The sequence below is a fragment of the Gigantopelta aegis genome, chromosome 4, assembly GCF_016097555.1.
Source record: "Gigantopelta aegis isolate Gae_Host chromosome 4, Gae_host_genome, whole genome shotgun sequence".
NCBI classification, from domain to species: Eukaryota; Metazoa; Mollusca; class Gastropoda; order Neomphalida; family Peltospiridae; genus Gigantopelta; species Gigantopelta aegis.
The window spans coordinates 31,898,356-31,921,828 of record NC_054702.1 but is presented as its reverse complement, the minus strand read 5'-3'; the positions used below and the strand labels follow the sequence as shown (position 1 = coordinate 31,921,828).

Here is a 23,473-nt window from a genome sequence, read left to right as displayed (position 1 = left end):
TTAGTATACAATATGGCGAACACCTGAAACAAATTGTTGTCAGCATCTGTAACGGTTGCAGTATTTAATTACGTTATTTGTCAAAAACATTAATTTGTTTAGGCTTTAGACGACGTTACTAATAACAGCTTGTTTTAAAATGACGTCCATGCTATGTGTCAAACAGCTGGGAGGCAATGTAAAAGTCTATGACAAGGAACTGATAGAGGATTTGGGCACGACTCAGACTGGAAAACATCTTTTGTGCAAACGTGTGAGTGTAATGTACTGAGATTATAAAACTGATTGTGATCTGTACTTAGCAGATGAAAACAAATATTACACAATAAACTGAGACACCACTTTATAAATTTGTTATAAAAGAAAAAAACTCTTTTTTTTCTTTTTCTTTTTTATTTTATATCTAACTAAGACTATATAGTTATTCTTGATGTATCAAAAGTCATGGTACACTTTACCAAATTTAAACAACTATGGTTGTTTTACAATTTTAGTTTTTAGCATTTTTATATATCCCTGGCAGAAAAATTACATGGCGACAAAGAACACCTTAAGAAAACTGCCCAGTTCACCCTGATGCAGGATAGAATCATTTAATTTGGAAAAGCAACCTATTTAGGACTCGACAGTCATGATTAGAGTGAATGAAAAGAATAATAAGAAGAAGTAATGAATGCAATGCATTATCTTTACTTCTTCAGACACCTACAAATATGCATGATATTATTCTTTCTATTTATTAAGCTGTATGTCCACGTGTGTGTGTATGTGGGTGCTGCTAAAGTTCCACACAATGAAATAACATAAGTCTGTGTCCATTTGTCTGGTGCAGATACTTTTTTTGACCAGGTTATTTTGCAGTACATTTAGAAATGTGTACCTGTGTGTTGTATGAGGGCAGTTGACATTAACCGTTGATGATGTTGATATGTTGATGATGATGATGATAAAAGTTTTATATACATAGAATGTAGTTCAATTAGTACTAGATTGTTCTCCCCTGAGGCCTTCCTTAATATATTTATAACAATTGCAAGCAACATTTAATTCAATCTGATCAAAATTAGCTCTACTGGGTCTACTAGTAGATCTAACAGCATTGCGTGGACTCCCATGTCCAGGTGACATTTCATCTATAAATAACAATTTAAATATCGACCAATTACACTTCGCCTTTTATAGTGTTATTCGGGAGCATACAAATTCAAAAAAATATCGGGCGAGACTATTTATGCAGTAGGCGAACTTGTTGGTCTATTTTAACATTAAAAAAACAGGGGAAAAGTGTAGTAATAAATTCTGGATTGTATGAACAGATTTTATGGCTATACCATCACGGGGTTTTTTTTCCGTCTTGACACAAATTTTATGTCAAATCTTATATTGCAATTAGTTTCTGGCATACTTCATAATTCACCCGAATGATTTTGTATATCCTCGGCATAATCCCGAATGTTTTCAAATTCTTTTTAAATCACTGGCATGATTTTGCAAGTAAAGTTTTGATTGGTCGAATGAAAGGTCAACTGGACATGAGCTCCAACGGGCTGCTGTTAGATCCACATGTAATAGTGGAGCTAATTTTAATTAGATTGCATTTAAAAAAAATTAAAAACAAAACACTGAAGTGATTAAGTTAACTATTAATTATAATTATTGTATAATTTTGCTTATATATTAATACAATATTTATTATAATTTCTTTTACTATAATTTTTTTTTTTTCAGTATTCAATGAGAAGTGGCAGACGATACGGAAATCATTCAAGCATATCAGATGTTAAAAAATTTCCAACTGGAATGACAGAAAACAGTGTTATTGCCAACACTGTGAAGGCTAAAGATTGGCTTAGTTCAAAGTCAATTCAACAGTTGCAGGTTCACAATTGTTTTCTATAGTTTCATATACAAGGTCATTTAGTAAATTAAAACAAAAAATTCTTTTTTTAATTTTTAAAGTGTTTGTTTGAAAAAGTAAAGAGAATAATTTTTGTCCTGACAAGAATAAAGTATTATATTTTCTTCATTACAACTAACTCAGTGAAACCATTCCGTGTTAATGATTGGGGTTTTTCTGTTCATTTATTTGCGTACAATGTTCAAGATCCTAATGTGTGACTTTGTTCCATATCTGTTGTTAGGTTTGTTTTATGTTGTTTTTTGGGGGGGGGAGGGGATAGGGTTGTGGTTGTTTTAAATTAAGAGATGGTTATTTATGCCTTGACAAGAAGAAAATGTCAGATGTTTTTTAGTATGACTATTGACCATATAGGAATCTTAGGGCTAGACAGGTGCACATTAAAAATAAATAATTGGCCAATTTTACTTTAATTTGGATAAATAATTTCAGGTACTAATTGATATTTTTTTAGAAAACAACTAGTTTTCAGCAGTTATTGAAGTTTAATAGATATGTATGTGAAATTTTCTACTCAACCAGCGTTAGCCCTGAATTTCCTAAGTGTTTAAATTTCATTTTCATATTTAATTATGGACATTATTTATCAATTTCAGGAGGGATCAGATGCTGATGCCAAAAGTGTGAAAAATCTATATAATCCCCTTCTAGAAACAGAAAAAACATTTGTACAAGTAAGAAATTAATTTTATTTGTACTACATGTAGTTTTAATCTCAGAAAGAAGTACAGGTAACATATAACTTGTTATAAATCATGTCAGAATAATTAAAAACACAGCACAAACATTCTGTATAACCATTGGAAAACATGGCATGTATGCTAATATATGTGACCGGTCTTGGTGGCGTCGTGGTTAGCCATCGGTCTACAGGCTGATAGGTACTGGGTTCGGATCCCAGTCGAGGCATGGGGTTTTTAATCCAGATACCGACTCCAAACCCTGAGTGAGTGCACCGCAAGGCTCAATGGGTAGGTGTAAACCTGCCTGTGGGAAGCGCAAATAAAAGATCCCTTGCTGCCTGTCGTAAAAGAGTAGCCTATGTGGCGACAGTGGGTTTCCTCTCAAAATCTGTGTGGTCCTTAACCATATGTCTGATGCCATATAACTGTAAATAAAATGTGTTGAGTGCATCGTTAAATAAAACATTTCTTTCTTTCTTTGCTAATATATGTGTTGATCTCCAAAATATAAAATCTTTACTTAGAAATTAATTTTTTTTTTAATGCATCAGTTAGCATCACTGATAATTTAAAATGTTATGTAAAAGAATTACATATATATTTTGAAAAAAATCTGTTACATATTCAGGCATTTGCTACAATATTTTGTAGGACATTGATAACTATTTACATTGTGAAGATTTACTGACTCTACGAAAAAAAGAACTTTTACACAAGAGATGGACAGACCATGTGTATGAACCTCTAAGAAGGGAGATTATTCAAGTCATGGACGGTGACAAATGGCGAGACACTGACAGAAGAAAACGTGTACTACATAAGCAGTATTTGGAGTTTGTTAATGAAAAGGTAAACGTCAGTAAATTATCTCTTCATAATGCAATTTTTAATATTTAGTACAACAAAAAACTGCTTCATTTTGAGCTAATTATTTTTCGTTTGTATGTCTTTCAATTTTGATATGGGCAGCTGCCAAATGATAGTACACATATACAGCCCATTGTTGTTTAGTAGTTATGTAATATTGTTTACAGGAAGTTAATGTTTATGCAGTGTGATTAAAAAAAAAATGTTATGCAAATGTGGTGCTGAGGCTGACACATTTCTTAAAGTGACAGACCCTAGTTTTTTACAACGGTATATTTTTCATTATTTTTAATACTTGAAATTAGTGATTCCTTGCATTTTATTGTTTTGATTTCCATACATCCAAAGTGTTTCTAGTCCTCCTGGTGTTTGTAATACAACGCTTTGTACAATCTTAAAAATGCCAATATCTATGAGAAGTAACGATTATGGATATTAGCTATAGTCTTTTTTTTAGAGGGTATTTCACCTTTCAGCATCACATACTCTCGTTTCACTCTGCTGTAACTTTATCCAGATGTGTTACAGGTTTGTAGCACCTGTGACTTTAAAGCATTGACTACAGATGGATTGGTTTAACGTTTCACCATTCATACAGTACAAAATGTACAAACCATCACCACTTTGCCATTTTCACAAATATCTTTCCACTGAGCATTCCTAATTCTTTTTTTTATTTTACTTTTTCAGGGTCACATTTTCCTGGAAACTTTAAATCCCCGAGAATACTATGCTCAATCCCTCAATGGTTTTAGACCAGCTCCTATCAAGGTATTTATGCATCGGTCCATGAATGTCTTTGTTTTGTGAACATCTTCCATGCTGTTTAGTACAGGAACTATTTTAGAATACTGTTTTATATTACTATTAAAGCTGAAGGATGTTTTTTATGTATTTAAACATTTTAATTGATTGTCTAATTTTAGAACATGAATTATGGCTTTATTTCAAAATGTTTTGTATTGTATGGATGGATGGGTTGTTTGGTGGGTGTATGGATGGATGGATCTGTGTGTGTGTGTGTGTGTGTGTGTGTGTGTGTGTGTGTGCGCATGAGTGGATAGATGGATGCATGGATGGAACAGCAAGCAGAAAAATAGGCCATTTGGGTGTCAAATGAAAATAAATTGTTAAGAAGCAGGCTCTAATCTAGAATTGTAAAAGAAGGAGAAATGACTTCTCCCTTCACAGAAGAAATGGAATAAATTTTATCAAATTAGGTGACATTTATCGTTACATTTACCATGTTCTGTATTCAATGGGAAAATTTCTGAATTATACACTTGGTTCTAATCATATTATTTCGATATAAAATTCTACTTCTGGTCTTAAAACTTAAAGAAAACAATTGCATGTTTCATCAAAAACATGATATTATTAAGTAGTTGATAATGTGTTATGTTAAAATGAAAGTAATAAGTAGTATTTTCTGACATTACTGAAATGAATGCTTCCAAGGATTAACAACACTTGACTGGTCACTGCAAACAGCACGACATGTGTCCATGTACAGTCTGGCACTAAAGTAAAAACACGGACCGATAAGGTGCCAAGTGAGCTATGACAATAAACAAGTTGGGGTCTTGACATCTGTTGTGTGATTTCGTTTGTGAAATCGGATTAGGTCCAAAATATTATGGCAACTTTGACTTCTCAATACTGCTAATAACTCAGCTACTTGAGCTGAATTTCGGCAAAGAAAATTTTCATTTCGTGGGCAAGATTAGGGCCTGAAAAGAAATTGAATTTTTTGTTGTTGTTTTGGCACAGGTTGATGTAAACAGATTGCGAGATCCACTGACGTCGCAAGGCAGAGAAAGAAACCAGGAGGATCAAGCGATTCTGCAGTGCGTAACAGGACAGAAATTCACCGACTCGGACATTGAGCAGATCCGCCTGCCACTCCACCCGCTGGTTCCGCTTGGACGACATGGGGATAACAGCATCTCCTGGCTCAAGATGCCATTCTCCGATATTGAGAGTCCAACAAGACAAGCAAGCAGGTAAAGTTAGGCTGCTAGTTTCATTTGGTGTTTCTCCGGTCTGCATTCGTGCACATTTTTACTGGTGAAATTAAAAAAATTTGGAAAGTTTGTTGACAGGTTTTCTTAAGTAGACAAGAAAATTATAAATGTGTTTGTTACTTTAAGAATATGACCATCATCACTGTCTCAGACTGTACCATTTAAGGGCAGCTGTCACTCGTGCTTCCCATCCTCCTCCGAGACTAGGTCTAGGATAGTAATTTGTAGCTCCCCTTCACTGGCATGTATCAGTTTGGTAATGTGGTAATATGCTAAAGTGGCTCCACATAGGCTAAGTTAGGGGAGTAATTAATTATTCACATTAATGTTTTTCCAGAGAACATTTTGTTTTTAAAGAATTTATTAGTGACATTTGGTGATCAGTTGAAAATTGAGTAGCAACTATTCTAACATTTTAGAATTGTGTAGCAATCTCTGAAATTTGTGTAGCAAATCGCGACACGATACTAAACAAAATGTTCCCTCTTTTTACATCGAGATCTGGTGTCTGGGGCTGATGCCAGATCTTGCTAGTATGACTAGAAAAAAAAATCAAATGTTATTAAATCTTTGTCTTCTGTTAATGACTTATTTTTGGGGTTTAACTACCAGTGTTTCTGCCACAAATAACTTTTGAGGGTATGGCGCTATGGAATTGAATGCAACCACAGTCAACAGAGGGTATGGGGGGCCTCCCACAGAAAGAAAATTGGTTAAGTTTAGAGTTAGGGTTAAAAAAGTTATTCAGTAATGATATGAGTAATTAATTTTGTCAAAAGGTTAACTAAAAATAAAAAATTGGCAAAAACATTAAGGTATGGCGCCATACCCATTTTACTCTCTAGCAGAAACTCTGAAGTCTACCATTATTAATTTTCATAGAAGTTCACACCAGTTAGTTATTGTAGAACATATATGCTGCATAATATTGTATTTTCTTCATATATACAGCGAATTGCTACACAGGTCATTTGTAGTCTCGATGTTCAAATTGTTTACTATTTACTGTTTGGCATATTTGTTTATTAAAAGTATAAAATGTAGGTCTATAATTGCTTAATAATCAGTTAAAACTTGATTTTTTAATGTTAAATTACCGTAGTTCAGTTGTGGTACCAAGTTCTGTAGCAAGATGTGTAATAATATCTTGTGTCTGACCTAAGCTGTGATCAAAGAATATTGTTGTTACTGTTTATATATATTTTCAACAGTTTTGCAACATATTTTCGTGCTTATATCCAATTGAGGTTCAAGCACACTGTCCTGGGCACACACCTCAGCTATCTGGGCTGTCTGTCCAGGACAGTGGGTTAGTTGTTAGTGGTTAGTGAGAGAGAAGAGGGTGTAGTGGTCTTACACCTCACCAATGAGTCATTAAAACTCGCTCTGGGTGGGAGCTGGTACCAGGCTGCGTACCCAGTACCTACCAGCCTTATGTCTGATGGCTTAACCACGACACCACTGAGGCCGGTAATGTAGCATTAGTGCACCAATGATTAGACCTAGAAGGGAAGTAACTCTGTTGTGCTTGATGATAAAACTCAAATGGTTCAAGCAAGCAATGCGAATGATTAAAGAACATCACTACAGTAATTTTTGTACTCTTAGAAACAAGCATATAAAAACAAAACAGGTACTTTAGCCTTTGATATATTTATTATTGAAATATATTTTCATAATGATCAAGTTCACATTCTAGCATCTTAATATACTGACACTCTTCATTCCATGGCTTGAGTAAAAGAAAAGGAATGTCTGTTAAACACCATATTGGTTTAAATAGTGTTATTAAATGCCTGACAAACGTATCTGGACTGGGGTGTGTGTGGGGGGGGGGGGGGCACACTTTTATTTTTATTTATATAGAGGAGGACAAAACCCTACTTTTTTGTCATCTAGTGGGGGGTGGGGAGCATCCTGGTCCTCTGTGGTACGAACTTTTCTCAGCTTACTGAATACATGATTTGTTTGGCCAGTTGTGCTTAAATATTTGTGTATTAGTGTACAACGGTTTTAGTAGATGAAGCAAAGGTAAGCATATAAAAACTGGGTTTTTTTCTTTAAAATATTTGTTACCGGGTAGTTACCAAATAAAAATATCTTTAGTTATCTTTTAACTTTTAGTTGTTATAATATATTATTTATTTTAAAGTATTTTTGGTTTTAAGTTAATTATTAATTTTTCCAAACATATATCACTAACGTGTAATCTGTTATGACATGTAGACCAATCTAATTAAAATTAGCTCCACTGGTTAAGTACTATTACCTGTGGATCTAACAGCACCCCGTTGGAGCTCATGTCCAGTTGACCTTTCATTCGACCAATCAAAACCTTACTTGCAAAATCATGCCAGTGATTTGAAAAGAATTTGAAAACATTCGGGATTATGTCGAGGGTATACGATATGAATTGGGTGAATTATGAAGTATGCCGGAAACTAATTTCAATATAAAATTTTATATAAAATTTGTTTCAAGACGAAAAAAAACCCTGTGATGGTATAGCCATAAAATCTTTTTATACTAATATACAATCCAGAGTTTATTACTGCACTTTTCCCCCTGTTTTTTAATGTTGAAATAGACCAACAAGTTCGCCTATTGCATAAATAGTCTCGCCCGATATTTTTAGAATTTGTATGCTCACAAATAACGCTATAAAAGGAGGAGTGTAATTGGTTGATATTTAAATTGCTATTTATAGATGAAATGTCACCTGGACATGGGAGTCCACGCAATGCTGTTAGATCTATTGGTAGAACAGTAGAGCTAATTTTAATCAGATTGACATGTAGACATGTATGTATATATCTGGTTGGCCCCCAAAAACAATAACCCTACTGAATGTGGAAATATTTTAATAATACACTGTAACTGATATTTCACACTCATTACTGGATGGATATTTGCCACCTTCAGTGAAAGTTTTAGGTCATTATGTCAAATGTTATTACATTTTAGCAACAGATTCAAAATTGTAAAGAAAAATATGTGATGCCAGACAAGAGAACAATAAGCACAATGAGCGTCACATTTGTTTTACTTACAGGTTTGAATTTGTTGCTATTTTAATAATTTGTAACCTATGAGCCTAAAAGTTTCACTGAAGATAGCAAATATTCATACAGTAATGGGTGTGAAATATCAAAATTACACTTCCCATACTTTTGTTATTTTATACAGTTCCATATACAGTAGGGTTATCGCTTTTGGGGGCCACACAATATATTTTAATTACTAGTATATACTTTTTTCAGGATGAAAAATATGCATGACAAAAGATTTGAGTAAGATTAAATATATGTTATTTTAGATAAAATGCCTTTGTATTAATTAGAAATAGAAGCTTTTCGAAAGTGCTAAAGTTTTGTAATAGTGCAGCAGTTAGGCGCTTTTGTCCTTCAGATAAAATATGAAACATATGCTTTTCATAGTATTACATGTATATAGTTAACATGAAATTGTCGTTTTGATAGATGTTCTTTAGATGTACTCAAAGGTATAGTTTCAAATATTTCTACAAACTCTAGATTTGAAATGAACTTGCCACATGTTACCTAGTAATAACAATAATTTAAAAGTAAAAAATTTAATTAATTAAATAAATAAATATTTCATTCTTGTACTGTCATCAGAGTTAAAAAATATTTGTGCCCACATATTTAATGTGAAGGTAAATTTTAGTTTTCAGCCTAACAAATCGAAATGAAGCCTGGTAACTATAGTTAAATTAAGTCGCAAAACACAAATTTTCAGAAACTCGCACGTCTCAATGTTTGGTGTCTGGTTTTTTTGTTGGTTTTTTTACTTTACATACGGTACATATTTAATTATCTTTGGGATAATGTTTACTATGCATGATGCTAGCAAAGGCTAGGGTTTAATTGAATTCTCAATTGCTTAGTTCATTTTTCTCAAATATTTACTTTGGATTCCTTTTATCTGTATTTTCTATTTTATTAACAACTTGTGAATAATCTTCTTGCATAAAATAACCATATTTGTAGATATGTTGTATTTACTAATTATTTACTTTATTATTATTTTTTCTTTCTTTTTATGGAAGTTGTTTCATTTTGTTTTAGTTAAAGGAGCTACGAGTAATATGAATCTTGATTAAAACAATATTTGTTGTATCTAATATTACAGTGGTACATTTTACCATATTTCTTTAAGCATGTACAAATTAACAGATAAAATTACTGTGCGTAGATTCAGTGGAAACTGACAGCTTCATAGCCTAGGGCCTACAGCTGTGTTTCTGCATAGAATGTGAGAATGTCTGTATATTCATGCATCACTGTATTGTTGAGTTTCCATGTATTAAATATTGTCTGCATTGAAGCCATAAATAGCAAAATTAAGAGTATAAAAAAACACAAATGTTGGCTTTGTATGGTTGAAAAGTTGTCAGAAGTGTTTTATTAAAATAAAATATTTCAACATGTCAGACTGTCCAGCTAAATGTTGCAGTGTTGAACACTTACTTGATGCATATGATAAACTTAAAAACATTAAAAGTTTTTGAAAGTATACTCAAGCAAACGTTAAAACCTCTAAGTCAATGGTTTATTACATACCTATTCAATCTTACTATAGTGATAAAGGCCTTTTGAAACCATGTAATAAATGTATTCTGTATCGCACATATGTGCAATCTGGACCGGAACTTTTAAATAGGGAATTCCCTTTTTCTTTTTACAGCAGTTAGCGCCTTTTATTTACTTACGTCATATATGATTTACAAATAACGTCATATTGTATTTGAAACATTACACAAGGCTGCCGCAGAGTATGATTCTTAACGTTAAATGAATCCATGAAAGGAGTTTTGATCATAGATTTAATAAAGTGTTGTTATGACGTTAAATTAAAAACCATTTTTGTAAAACATAAATGAAGGTATGTAATAAATACAGAACGTCACATATGTTGTTTTCTCTTCTTATTTATTGCACTCGTTTATTTTGCGAAAGAACATACCACTCGACCACTATGCGGTCTCGTGGTATATATTTTTGCGCAAAATAAACTTGTGCAATAAATAGGAAGCGAAAACAACGTATGTGAAGTTCTGTATATTTATTATTGGAAAATCAACTGCTGGAGACATATTCAAAAAAGTTTGTTTTGTTTAATGATATCACTAGAGCACATTGATTAATTAATCATCGGCTATTAGATGTCTATACAAGAAAAGAGACGTATATTTATCATATAATAATAAGGCATATCGAAAAGAACACATGGGGAAACAAACAAAAGAGTACAACAAAAGATTGCAACAATGCAAACATGGATGAGGGGTTTTACTGTAGATGTAATAAAAAGTACAGGGGAAAATTCAAACACATAACTGACTATTTTCAAGTTTATGAAATTTAATGGGCTCTGTGGGTGTCATTTTATTTATAGAGTTACATTTTCATTTTTAATTGAGTTTGTTTTTCATTTAGCGTGACATTTAAACTGTTATTAATGTTGGGAATAGTGTGGAATTTCATCATTGATCATCAGTTACAATTGGTTGGCACCAACCAAACAACTTTCAATTACATTATCAATTAGAATTATATAAACATAGAAGGATTTAAATTATAAGCACCATTCACTTGTTGTCATGTTCACTGAGATATACACTACAAATCACTTTATGTACACATGAAATAAAGCCCAACCACAACATGTTTATTGGTACATCAACTGCATCATGTAAACTGGGATAACAGTTACAGTTGATATATTCTCACACAATCAGTTTTGGATTTGATAATTGATCATCACATCGGTAGAGTCAAACTGATCAGTTTTGAATTATAATCGATCATTGAACTGTTATTATACTTTATTAAATTGTATGCCAAATTTTAACAGTATCAAAGCAACTTTACATTGCATTGTTGACATTTGTGCTGTCCACATGTTTTGCACATATAAATAACATTGTGGTTAACTCACATTTTTATATCTTTTTTTTTCTTAATGAAATGTACACAACAGTGTTCAGTGGTATTTGCTCACATCAGTGTATTCATATTGACTTTAGCATGATTTAGGACAGATTTTATTAAATAACATACCATACACAGATAATTTTAAAACTAAACTTGTTTGCCACAATTATAAAGAAGTTGTTGTATTTAAGTGCAATAAGTTGTGAATTGTTGAGGGTTTTTTTTGTTTGTTTTTTTCAATAAATTAGATAAAATATTTAATGTTTATAAAATATTTAATATTAAAAAAATATATCTATATTTTCCACAAAATAGGAACAGTAGGTTCGTTTATTATCTTTCATTTTGTATTACTTTGTTTACAAGTTAATACTATTTATAAAATTGTATGTGCTAGTGTGTTGTAGTGTCTAGTAATGAAGGACACTGGTATATGTACTTACTCATTTCAAAATTGCTTAAAGGTTGGGTTTGTTCATAATGGAGCTCTTTTGCATTTTAATTTAATTTTTATATTTTATTATGTAAAATATACAGTAGGCCTACTAGCAGTGAACAGCATGGGCGTATGGGCTCTTTGATTTAGGGGGGCTGGAGGGGTTGATTTGCCCGAAATTTTACCCAGATAAAAACTGCCCGAATTTGTCCTACTGTTTTCCCATTGTTTTGCCCGAATTTGGGGGGGCAATTGCCCCCGCCCCCCCGGGTCGTACGCCCATGATGAACAGAACATTAATTTTTGTCTTATTGTATTTGTGTGTGTGTGTGTGTGTGTGAGAGAGAGAGAGAGAGAAAGAGAGATCACTAATTAAAACAATAAAACCTATTAACTGAAAAAAAAAGATGTGCTTGATTAATGATTGGCCGATTGCAACAGTAAGGCTATTGAAAAACAAGAAATGTGAAGTTGACTAGACTGCAATTATAGTACGATTATTGAAAAATGAGAAATAGGTAACTTTTGCTTTATTAATGACTGATTGATTGCAAAAGTAATATTACTGCATAAATTGTAATGACTCTTCTAAGTGATTTTATACCTTTTGATTTATGTTAATTTTGGGTGAGAAGTTGACTAGGTGTTCTGTGTTGTTGCTTTGTGATAATGAAGGGGCAGGACGTAGCTTAGTGGTACAGTGCTCGCCTGATGCGCGGTCGGTCTGGGATCGATCCCCGTCGGTGGGCCCATTGGGCTATTTCTCGTTCCAGCCAGTGATCCACAACTGGTGCAACAAAGGTCGTGGTATGTACTATCCTGTCTGTGGGATGGTGCATATAAAAGATCCCTTGCTGCTAATCGGAAAGAGTAGCCCATGAAGTGGTGACAGCAGGTTTCCTCTCTTAATATCTGTGTGGTCCGTAACCATATCTCCGACGCCATATAACCATAAATAAAATGTGTTGAGTGCGTCATTAAATAAAACATTTCCTTCCTTCCTTGTGATAATGAAGATTCCACTGTTAAAACCAGCTAATTTTAGTTCAGTTTGTAATAAGTCACTGAAATGTAACCTGGACATAATCAAATTACTTTTAAAATAACATTATCTCAATTTTATAAAAAAAAGTGAGTTACTAGGTTTTTCTATTGGATGGTTGTCCTACAAGCAGGAAGAATGATTTGTAATCTTAAAAAGAAAGCTCCAGTGAGGAGAAATATTAACTTACAAAGACACCAGTTGGTTCATTTAGTTTCAGGTAGTAGATAGTGTTCTGAATTTAAAAGATCAATATCTAAACCACTGCTAACATGACTGGTGGGTTTTTTCTCTTTTGTTTTGCAGACGTAAGGTGCTTGGTCATCAAAGCAAAAGTAATATCAACCAGGAAAACTGGTCCAATTCATCTTATGATCCGGACATCCTTGAAAAGGAGTGGCATGTTCAGAGGAAACGCATGTACCTGGTCACCCCTCCTTTCGATGTTCCCCCCGTGAGGGTCTCGCAGATGCCCTTTATAGGGGTGGACAGAGAAAGAAAGCACTGCGTGTCTGTTTAAGCCTGAGGAGATGGGCTACATAAACGTTAATTTATTACTGTGATTACTATACATGTATTGTGTTCTTTTTTAAATAAATAGTTTAAACCCACTGACCCTAGTTTCTGAGGTGTGTACCTTCTCTGTTTTGTACAAAATGCATTTTGAAATAGGCCTACTATGCTGGGAATTTAGCAGGATTTAATGCCTCCACAAATCACAGATTTTGAGTCAGAAGCATAAGATTATAAGATAGAACCCCGAAATATTTATATTATATAATTTTTTTACTTTCTGCAGAATTAAAAAAAAAAAGATCCCCAAATTGTCAAAATAGATAATTTAAGCAAAAGGTTGTAAGAAATGTGTTAACTTAATGGTAATAAAGCTGTAATAGTCAAAAATGTAATTGCCTAAAAAACTAAGGTCAGTAGCTTTAACAAGTTGAGAGAGAAAACTCAGTTGGGTTAACCTTTCAAAAATACATGTATGTGAAAAAATAAAAGCAAAAAAAAAAAGAAAAACCGGTGCAGAAGTAATATTCTGTTGACAAATTTGTATTATATTGCCAGACGTCCATGACATGGAGAGAAAAAAAACAAAAAACAAAAACAGGGTAGAAAAAGAAATTTGTGTTGTAGCTAAGCCAGAATTGTGATGAACAAATGTTTTAAATATTTGACAGCTCGTGTGACATAAAGATTAAAAATTGCAACGTTTGGTTAATATGGAGATCCTTTTACTTTAAATTTTGTGGTTTTATTCAGCTCCTCATGAGTCCACAGGCACACCATGCATGTGGCTCATGTACAAGTAAAGTTTTAACTATAATAACATTCTGTATAAACAGACTGGTCTGTGGAATTTATTACTAATAGTTTCATATTAAATAAAAGTCATCGTGCTCGCAAACATTCCAAAACATTTTTCTATTTATGTAAAGGCCTTATAATAATTATGGGCTGGTTTTAAGAAAGTTATTTTTTTTTTTTATCACGATTAACAACTGTATATGTAATAGATTATGATGATTACAAGTGACTGGTCTAAGTGTTATCTGATTTTATTCCAATTGTTACATGAATCTAAAACAAAATGTGAAGTCATTATTAGTCCCCTACCTGTTCAATTGGATGGGTATATGGATTTCATCTCCATCTGTCTGTCTGTCTGTCTGTCTGTCCCACATATAGTTTCACAATTCCTAGAGATATTGAGCTGAAATTTTGTGTATAGCCTTATCATGTACAGTTACAGATCAAGTTTAACTGTTATGACGATTTACCCATTATTGACAAGAGTTATGGCCCTTGAACTTAGGAGTTACGAAAATGTGTTGGGGCTTTAGCAGTACATGTACTCTCAAATTGCTTGTTTTTAGTCGAGTGTTGGTTTTAATAACATTAATAACAACCAGTGTGACCTTTTTATAGTGGAAGCAAACGTATGTATTGAGGTTGTATTTGTGTTTTGTTATTAATAACATTTTCAAGATCTTCAACACTGAGGTAATAAAGTTTTACTAGTAGTGCCTTTTATGTTTGTATATTATGTCGGTTTGAATAGGTATCCATTTCAAGGTATTTTTTCAATTGTGTACGTGTATAATTGTTTTAAACTGTTTTATTTATATTGGGTAATTATATCTACATTTATTCTACCTAGAGAGATGTGAGAGTTAAAATGCTATGGTAAAAATGAGCAGAAAGTTAAAATGAACAGGTAAGAATGAGATAAGAATTAAAATGCTCCGGTGAAAATGGGTAGAAAATTAAAATACACTAGTATAAATGAGTAGAGAGTTAAAATGGACTGGTAAAAAATGTTTCTTTTTAAGTTTATTAGCTATAAGTCATATAGCTTAATTATGCCAGTCTTGGATTATTTGCAAGCACTATATAAATAAGCAACAATGATGACTGATACCATACTGTAAATATATACAAATATTTGGTGAGAAATGTGATATACATATACATGTGTGTTTTAGTGTTTCAGAATAAAATTCTATTTTGTATACCAGCTTTATCCTTTACTGTAGTATTTATAGTACTGCACTTTGTGTACATTTTTCTTTTTCGCATTCAGTATCTGTAACTGAATGTTCAGTAACATATAAAGAAAATATTCCATTATTAGGGCCATGGGAGTTTAACTGCGATGGTGCATCATCTGGCATCCATCTTCTCCAATTCCATCAGACACATTTCAAAGAAACTTGGTCCAAATGATCCTCTCATGACCCTAACCAAGTGTTGTTACTTTTCAGGCCAATTCAAAATCTAAGATGGCCACCCTGGCCGCTTGATTGACTGAGACATATTATTACTTCTTCTTGAGTTCCATCTGACAGGTTTCAACCATAAATGGTTCAAATGATCCTCTCATGACCCTGACAAAGTGTTGTTATTATATGGGCTGAATCAAAATTTTCAACTTCTTCTCAAGTTCCACTTGGCAGATTTCAACCAAACTTGGTATAAATTGTCCTCTCAAGGGTCTAACCAAGTGTTGTTATTTTTGAGGCCTCTTCGAAGTCCAAGATGGCCACCTTGGCCTCTTGATTGGTCGAGACATTTTCAACTTCTCAAGTGCCACCAGGTAGATTTTCAACCAAATGTGGTACATAACTGACAATGGTTAACTTATGCACTGCTCCCCCATTCCCCACCCACACCTCCATTGAAAGGCACACACATATATACTGCAGTTAATTGCATCATCCAGCATCTTGTTTCAAGTAAATGTAATGTACAGACATTCAGCAAATATGTGCCTTGTTCCATTTCATGTAAATGACATCATTTTATATTAATTTGCTCTGAATATGATATATTTTGTGATTCATTTTGAGTTGTCAGTTGATAGTACTTTGAAAGTAATGTGCTTACATGTTTTCTCAGTCTTGCTTGTAACTTTTGCTTCCTTTGTTTTTGCAAGGTAATGTATTCTTCTAATAGGAGAGATTCTAAAATACATGTTTAATATCTGTCTCTTTTATTGATGTTTTCTAAGTAAGAATACATCAGAATGTTTTAATTTTATCAGGTTTGTTAGTATGGTTTGCAAGTATGTTCTTCCAGTTGTTTGATATTGAAGTAACTAGTCCATAATGTAACATTGTTCCAGTGTTGATCAATAATGTCTTCTAGTATATAAAATATTATATTTTATTTAACAGTTTCAGAATATCCTTTCAGCTGTTAATGAAACGAACACTTCACTGTGATTCTAAATCATATAAAACATTATCTTATCTCCTATTTCATTATTTGGGTTACGCCAGAAGCTGTGATACATTTTTCTTCAATTCTGATAAATTTACACATATTAAAATATACTTATGTTGTTGTTTTTATTGTGTGCATTGCCTAACTGTATTAAATATTTTTTAACAAATGTTTACAGCATTTAGTTTTGTTTATACACCAAATATGATAAATGTACTGAACACCAGAACATTTTGGAATGTTGACAACTCTTTAGCGCTATCCTAGCGTGTTTTCTGCTGTTTTCAAAGGGTTTTTAAAATCACGCTTTTTGGTTTCGGTTAATAAAATTTATTTGATTCATCCCGTGAAATAAACTGCAGACATCGTAACCATTTATACTTCGTCCCACACGGAAATTTAATACAAGTTATTTATTTCTGAACCGATTGTTTTCTAAATTGCACATAAAAATAATTGTGTTTTTTGTTTTTAGTTTTGTTTGTTATATCCCAACTACTTTTACTTTTCTTAAGTCAAACCAAACAGAAATTATTTACAAAAAAACAACAAAAAAACATTTTTCTAGGAGGATGGGAATCCATTTCAAATCAACAATGCCCCACGTCTTCGATTTGAGCTTCACTTGAAATTTCTCATCTACATGCATAAATCTGAATTACGAGATCTGTATTCCAAGTATTTTGTTTAGGAACTGGTCGTTTTGCAAACCATAGTAGGTGTAAAATTTAGATCGAAAATTGCCGCCACCATTTCAATCTTGTTTCAAGTTCCCATTACTTCAGTAAATAATGTAGATCTATACATTTTGTATAGGAATTAAATATAAAGGTCTGATATATAGCGCACTGGCAGTTTTCAGTCATACTAAATGCCTAGAGACAATTGAAAAATCTTTAAAATTCAAATTTATTTTACAAAAACATTTATATTCATTAGACCTATACACATTTAACATTTTCCTAAATAATTCTTAAATATTACAAGTATGTGATGATTAATTATGGAACAACATTCTTCTGAAATCGCAAATATTGTTTTGGGGGTCTTTTCAATGAGAAACCCCATGAAAACAATGTGGGTAGATTGTTAAAATCCCGAAACGTGTGTCATTTTATAGCTAATGGTATGTAGTTTATCTGTATTAAATTTCATTATCCATACAAAAGTCTTTTTAGGAAATTTATGTTTTAATTATGCATGATTTTAGCACTGACCAAGCACTGAGGTAGACTTGACAGAGAAACAAACAAACAAATAAATAAATAAATGTGTGTAATACTGAATGTAAAACTGTTTTTGTTATCTTAAAAAATGGCTGCTTGTAACATAAAATAGCATTCTTCAGATCTTAAAAAAGATTCTGATAAAAGATTCTTCAGTTGTCTAAAAGTATCCAGTGTAACTACTAAGAACTACTAGTTTCATTTTTCAATGTATATTATGTCCTGAGATAATGGGACTTGAAATAATATAGCACAGACATGATGATGGTTAGCAAACTAACCATTTCTCAAAAACTGCTTGGAATACCATGTGGATGTTTGGAATATTTAGTATAATCAGAGACTGAAGTGCGTGGTCGACCCGAAATATTTGAGATGGATATTTATTCTATTGCTATTGAATATTGCCATTCTTAACAGCGTCATCTTTACAAAATACCTGCCCTTTTATATGTCAAGAAATGCAGAAGCTTTCATATTCCAAATAATTATCCTTCAAATATGGATCTATGCAAAAACTACATGTGAACTACTTTCGCAACACTGGGAGCTAACGGTATGCTGCTACCTGGATACCAACGTTGTTGACGTCATCAGTGATTTGACGTCATATGATTATTTATTTATGGAACCGCTTGGAAGATCGGTGAGTTTTTCTTTTGGTTTCTTCTTCATATTGTTTTCAGGCCCGTAGAAACGATATGTGAAGTGAGGAAGCACCCTCTCGTGGGGAACATAAGTAAGATTTTTTAATCTTTAATTATAGAGAGTAGAAAAACAAAATAAAAAACTTTCATCCTGAGAGGGTCGGGGGGGGGGGGGGGGTGAATATTTGGGGTGACTATAGGACCAACGCAGCAGACAATTTGTCTGGCGTGGGTTACTTTACACTCGGTGGAATGTACTTGTCATTTAAATTGGTTTTATCTGGTACTTTCAATGTTTGAGCTAACATTGTACAATTTTGGGGGCGTCTTGGGGCCTTTTGCTGCGGTTGGCGTGCCTGTCGCATATGACCTCATTACTGGTACTTCCAGTGTTTGAGCTAGACCATTTTTAGGATTCATTTAAGGGTTCACACGCAGGAGGGACCCGGCAGAAATCCATTAGAACTGTGACTCGTGTTGCTTCCTAACTTCGATATTAGTAGTACCTCGTTCGTTTGAGCACAAGGCCCTGGACGCCCGGTTTAATTGGGGGGGGGAATTTGTTTCGTTTAGAAACATCCGCTAGGAGTTGCTGCTGATCCCTTTGGGGTAGAAGACTACAGTTATTTGTGAATCTTCAGATGACATTTATGCATGCCAGCCCCTTGCATCCTAAATGCACACCTATGACTCATTTTAAATATTTTAAATTAAATTTCTGTGTTGCATTCCAAAATGTGCCCTTGTCCCCAAACTGCATGATTTTTGTACATTTTTGACAATGTTCACACTCATGATACAAACCACACCCAAACGGGAGTTGGCGGATACTCGCATATATTTATGGAAACTTTGCTAATCAAACCTTACTAAAATTTTCATTTGAATAAAGGTTTAGCTATATTTTTTTTCTTCACAAAATCAGCTTGTTTGAAAATTAACCAAATTGACAGCACCGCACTTTTGTCACAAGGAAAACCTGGTGCATGAATACAACTCTCATTACAGCTAAATCGTTTGCACTCGTGATTTTTTTTTTTTTTTTTTTTTACATTTAATGTAATTTTAAAAAATAACTCCTTGGCTATCAATAAGCTTCATATTCCAAATAACGCGGATCTACGCTACACAATGGAGCTAACGGTATATTGGTACCTGGATACCAATGTTGTTGACGTCATCAATGACGTGACGTCACATGATTATTATGGAACCGCTTGGAACATCGTTGAATTTTTCTTTTGGTTTCTTTTTCTTTTCCATTTTATTTTCAGACTCGTAGAAACGATATCTGAAGTGATATGAGGTGGGAGGCACCATCTTTAGTGGGGAACACAAATAATTTTTTCTTCTTAATTATACAGAGTAGAAAAAAAAAAAAAACGTTCGTCCTTCAATGGGAGTGTCTGTCTATCCCACAACCCATGAGCCTGCTTTTGTTCTTGTTCTTCTTCGTCATCGTCGTCGTAGTCTTCTTATATTTGGTAGATTTGTTTTTTGTGTACGCGTGCGTGTTTTTAATCATAATTTTTATTTTAATATTTTAAATAGGTTTGGGTTTATTTCTTGGATATGTGTGTTGCGGTTGTTAAACACTGTGTTTTTGTTTTGTTATTTGTATGCATAATTCTGAATAAAATGCAACATACTCGTTCGAGACGGGGACAGAGGCCTATTCTTACCTTTTCCTCGTATGTTAAAAAAATAACTCCAAGGGACCATCTGAAATTTACAAGTGCTACATTTTGCGATTTTCACTTTTATTTTTGATACATAGTATAGGGCCTATATTTAAATTAATGGATCCCAGTACATGTAGATAATAATATCAATTCAAGAATATAATAATTTTAATGTTCAGGTCCTGGGCGTGAACAGGGATTCGTGTCAAGTACGATTCATGTCAAATTTTAAGAAAGCGGTAATTTTACGGACATTGACAGCTGCAGTGTTGGGTATCTAGTAGTGATAAATATTTTTACATTTCTCCATATTAAATATATTGAATTAACTGCTGAAACTTTATGCAAACACTAATGGGTATTTATAACTATGCCGGATATAGTGTGAATTTACTAGCATAGGCGTACGGGCTCCCATTTTTGTAGGCAGGGGGGAGGGTTGTGTGCACAGGCACGGCGGAGCGGGCGGGCTGGGGGAGGGGGAGGGCTCTAGCCCCCTCAATAATTCTGGATCAAAAATATTATTGGTAGTAAATCTTAAGGCAGAGATTAATTTTACTTTTAGAATGCAGGGAATTGCATTTCAGGACATCTAGTTTTCAAAAGTTTACAGGGGAGAATAGGGGAAACTGGGGACCGATGAACCATTTTAAAAATATTTGGCCATTTCACTCAAACATTCATAGCTGTTGATAGCAAAACTGTTCATGCTTATAGAGGATTATTGCTCTCGATTACAACATAGAGTTTGGTAGGTTATCTTAATCAACATCTTTATGGGAGACACTTATGTAACAGGGTCCATGATGGCTCATCGCGCCCCAGGGTAAGGGACCAGTGAGCCAACCATTGGGGTCCTGTGGGCCATGATACTCAAACAGTGAAACTAGCGAGAACAACACGCATGTACATCTTTTTTTTATCTTTTTTTTTTATTCCTGCAGTAAATGTCATCTGAGATGCACATAATGTTATAAACTAAGGCGTGAATTATATTTTCAACACTGACCTCGGTACCTGTTTAAAGTTTACTGTGTTATTGACTCAGTGTAATTTCAGAGTCCTAACCTAATGCTGAAACGTATTCAAGATTGAACCCATCAAAGTTGACACTGAATTGTACGATTCTGTCTTTTGGTGGTTTGCGCAACAGGTTTAGGAAGAACTCCCAAAATGAAATCTCCTTCAGCTGAGCTTATTTCTTCTTGGATAGGCTCAATAAATGTGCATGACTTAGTATGCCTGGTAGATTTTCTGAGAAATGGGACTTCATAGTCTCCATCGTCATCTTTTGGTTGTGTGATTACACCGATATAGTGAACAGTGCTCCACTTCCGGGCGTATTCAGTGAGCACATAATCACCCGGCTCTGGGTCTTTCTCCTGAAAGGCAATATGTACACCTTCTGATTCCTCCTCAGAGCTGCCCTCTCCAAAACGTGCAGCAGTGGATTTAACCTTAACTTGTACTGCTTCTATCAATCGCCGTTTTGCTGGCACTCGGTTTTTTTTTTTTACTCTTCTCAGTTGTGATGCGGTTTCTCACAGGTGTGTCAGTCAGAATAGTGCTTTTGCCTTTTCCCTTGAAGTCTGCTTCCTCTCTGATGCCTTGGGGTATGGTCGTATGTGCTCTGGAGAAACGGTTAGCATCTCTATTTGACTGGTGAAAGGCTTGTGTGCTGGTGGAACGGTGTGGCTGTGTAATGGTGGAAGGTTATGGCTGTGTGCTGGTGGAAGGTTGTGCCTGTGTGCTGGTGGAAGGCTGTATGCTGGTGGAAGGCTGTGCCTCTGCTGGTGGAAGGCTGTGGCTATGTGTTGGTGGAAGGCTGTGGCTATGTGTTGGTGGAAGGCTGTGGCTGTGTGCTGATGGATGGCTGTGGCTGATGACCAAGGGATGAATTAGCTGTCCCATTCCCTGAAGTGGATGGTTGAACATCAAATGAATTGCCATTCTGTGTCCTTTGAAATGCAGTGGGGTCCAATGAGCCACCTGCAAATCGGACCCCAAAGTGGCTCATCGGACCCCACAGAAAATGGCTCATTGGTCCCCAACACCACTTTCATTATGTTAGCCAAGTATACCAGAGAATCACATGGCTGATCGACTAAAACTGTATTTAGAAGTCAAGATAGATTATTAACAAAAAACACAAACCTTTAATGGATCTATGAAATATGTATTATCACCTCAATGTTAAACTGTAACCAAAACACGAAAACATTACTCAAGGTAGTCAAAAACTTGCAGTCAAAAACTTGCAGTCAGTAGTTATATGGGGTGGCTCATCGGTCCCCAGTTTCCCCTACCCCCCCCCCCCCCCCCCCCCCCCCGAACCCCTTAGAAACTATGCTTCCCTTAGAAATGTTTTTAATTGGATGGCTTTAAATGTCTTTTCTTGGCATCTGAATCGCAAAGTTAGCAATTTTTAAACATATTTAAAATTATTTTTAGGATTATTTTGCATAGTATTTTAAAGAGCGCCAATAACGAAAAACGTATTTTGCTATCTTTTGTTACCTCACGATCTAACTCGTCGTGTGTGAAAAAACAACATTGATTGTTGGAAACGAAACATAACCCTTCCCAGCAGCAGTAGTAGCAGCAGCAAAAGTAGCGGCAGCAGCAGTTGGTAAACCATTAGGTCGAAGGCGCCCGTGTTCGGTTTCAAGTCTACCATAAGACACCCATAGGGCTTGTGGGTGGCTTCCTGAAAGTTTTGCATCAAATGACGAATGTTTTCGGAATACATCTGTCGTGATAATGTTAGGACTTGCTGCTTGTTGTTGAGGAGGTTGTTGAACAGCACCAGTTAATGTCAGTTTCTTCGAATTCTTACTGTGATAGAGGTTCTGATTGATGGCAGTCACCGATAGGTTTCTGTGGTGACGTGAGGGTCTTTATTCGATTTAGTCTCTCCCGTCTTTATTGGCCGTGCACATCAAGTCGTCCAGAACGATGAGATTTTTTATTCTGGAATCCAAATAGCGATCCTTTTTTAAATGGTTGGGAATGCCTCGAATGAATTCCACTCGGACGGTTGCCGCAATGACGTCGTAAAGGGATTGTCATCGTTTGTAGAGCCAAATGATGCGTTGGGGAAGCGGGTTCATTTTACCATCCCTCAATGGTTTGTACACAAAAACCGTTTTACCACACGAAGTGGGTCCAGACACGATCATGTAGTAAGCTAAAGGGCAGTTGCTGCTGCTGCTGTTGTTGCTCCTGCTACCGCTTTTGCTGCTGTTGCTGGCAAGCGTTATGT

At 34.4% G+C, this 23,473-nt stretch overlaps 1 protein-coding gene across 3 annotated transcripts; it reads left to right on the top strand.

The window, feature by feature from the left end:
• The first annotated feature begins 20 nt into the window (after positions 1-20).
• Positions 21-13,539, top strand: LOC121370385 (protein FAM228B-like). 3 transcript variants are annotated; one of them, XM_041495570.1, is made up of 8 exons: positions 21-253; positions 1,729-1,878; positions 2,515-2,592; positions 3,253-3,450; positions 4,159-4,239; positions 5,239-5,471; positions 8,753-8,782; positions 13,234-13,539. In XM_041495570.1, the coding sequence occupies exons 1-8, from the start codon at positions 140-142 to the stop codon at positions 13,445-13,447; spliced, it is 1,098 nt and encodes a 365-aa protein (XP_041351504.1). In that variant the 5' UTR covers positions 21-139; the 3' UTR covers positions 13,448-13,539. The 3 variants fall into 3 exon arrangements, with proteins under 3 accessions (XP_041351504.1, XP_041351506.1, XP_041351505.1); XM_041495572.1 differs by lacking the exon at positions 8,753-8,782 and adding an exon at positions 9,180-9,210 and having other exon boundaries at positions 13,234-13,367; XM_041495571.1 differs by lacking the exon at positions 8,753-8,782.
• The last annotated feature ends 9,934 nt before the right edge of the window (positions 13,540-23,473 follow it).

Bases quoted from the DNA above. Each gene is read 5' to 3' on its own strand.
- LOC121370385 (XM_041495570.1), top strand. From the start codon at position 140: ATGACGTCCATGCTATGTGTCAAACAGCTGGGAGGCAATGTAAAAGTC. The intron at 1,879-2,514 runs GTTCACAATTGT...TATCAATTTCAG, and splicing joins AGTCAATTCAACAGTTGCAG to GAGGGATCAGATGCTGATGC. The intron at 3,451-4,158 runs GTAAACGTCAGT...TTACTTTTTCAG, and splicing joins TGGAGTTTGTTAATGAAAAG to GGTCACATTTTCCTGGAAAC.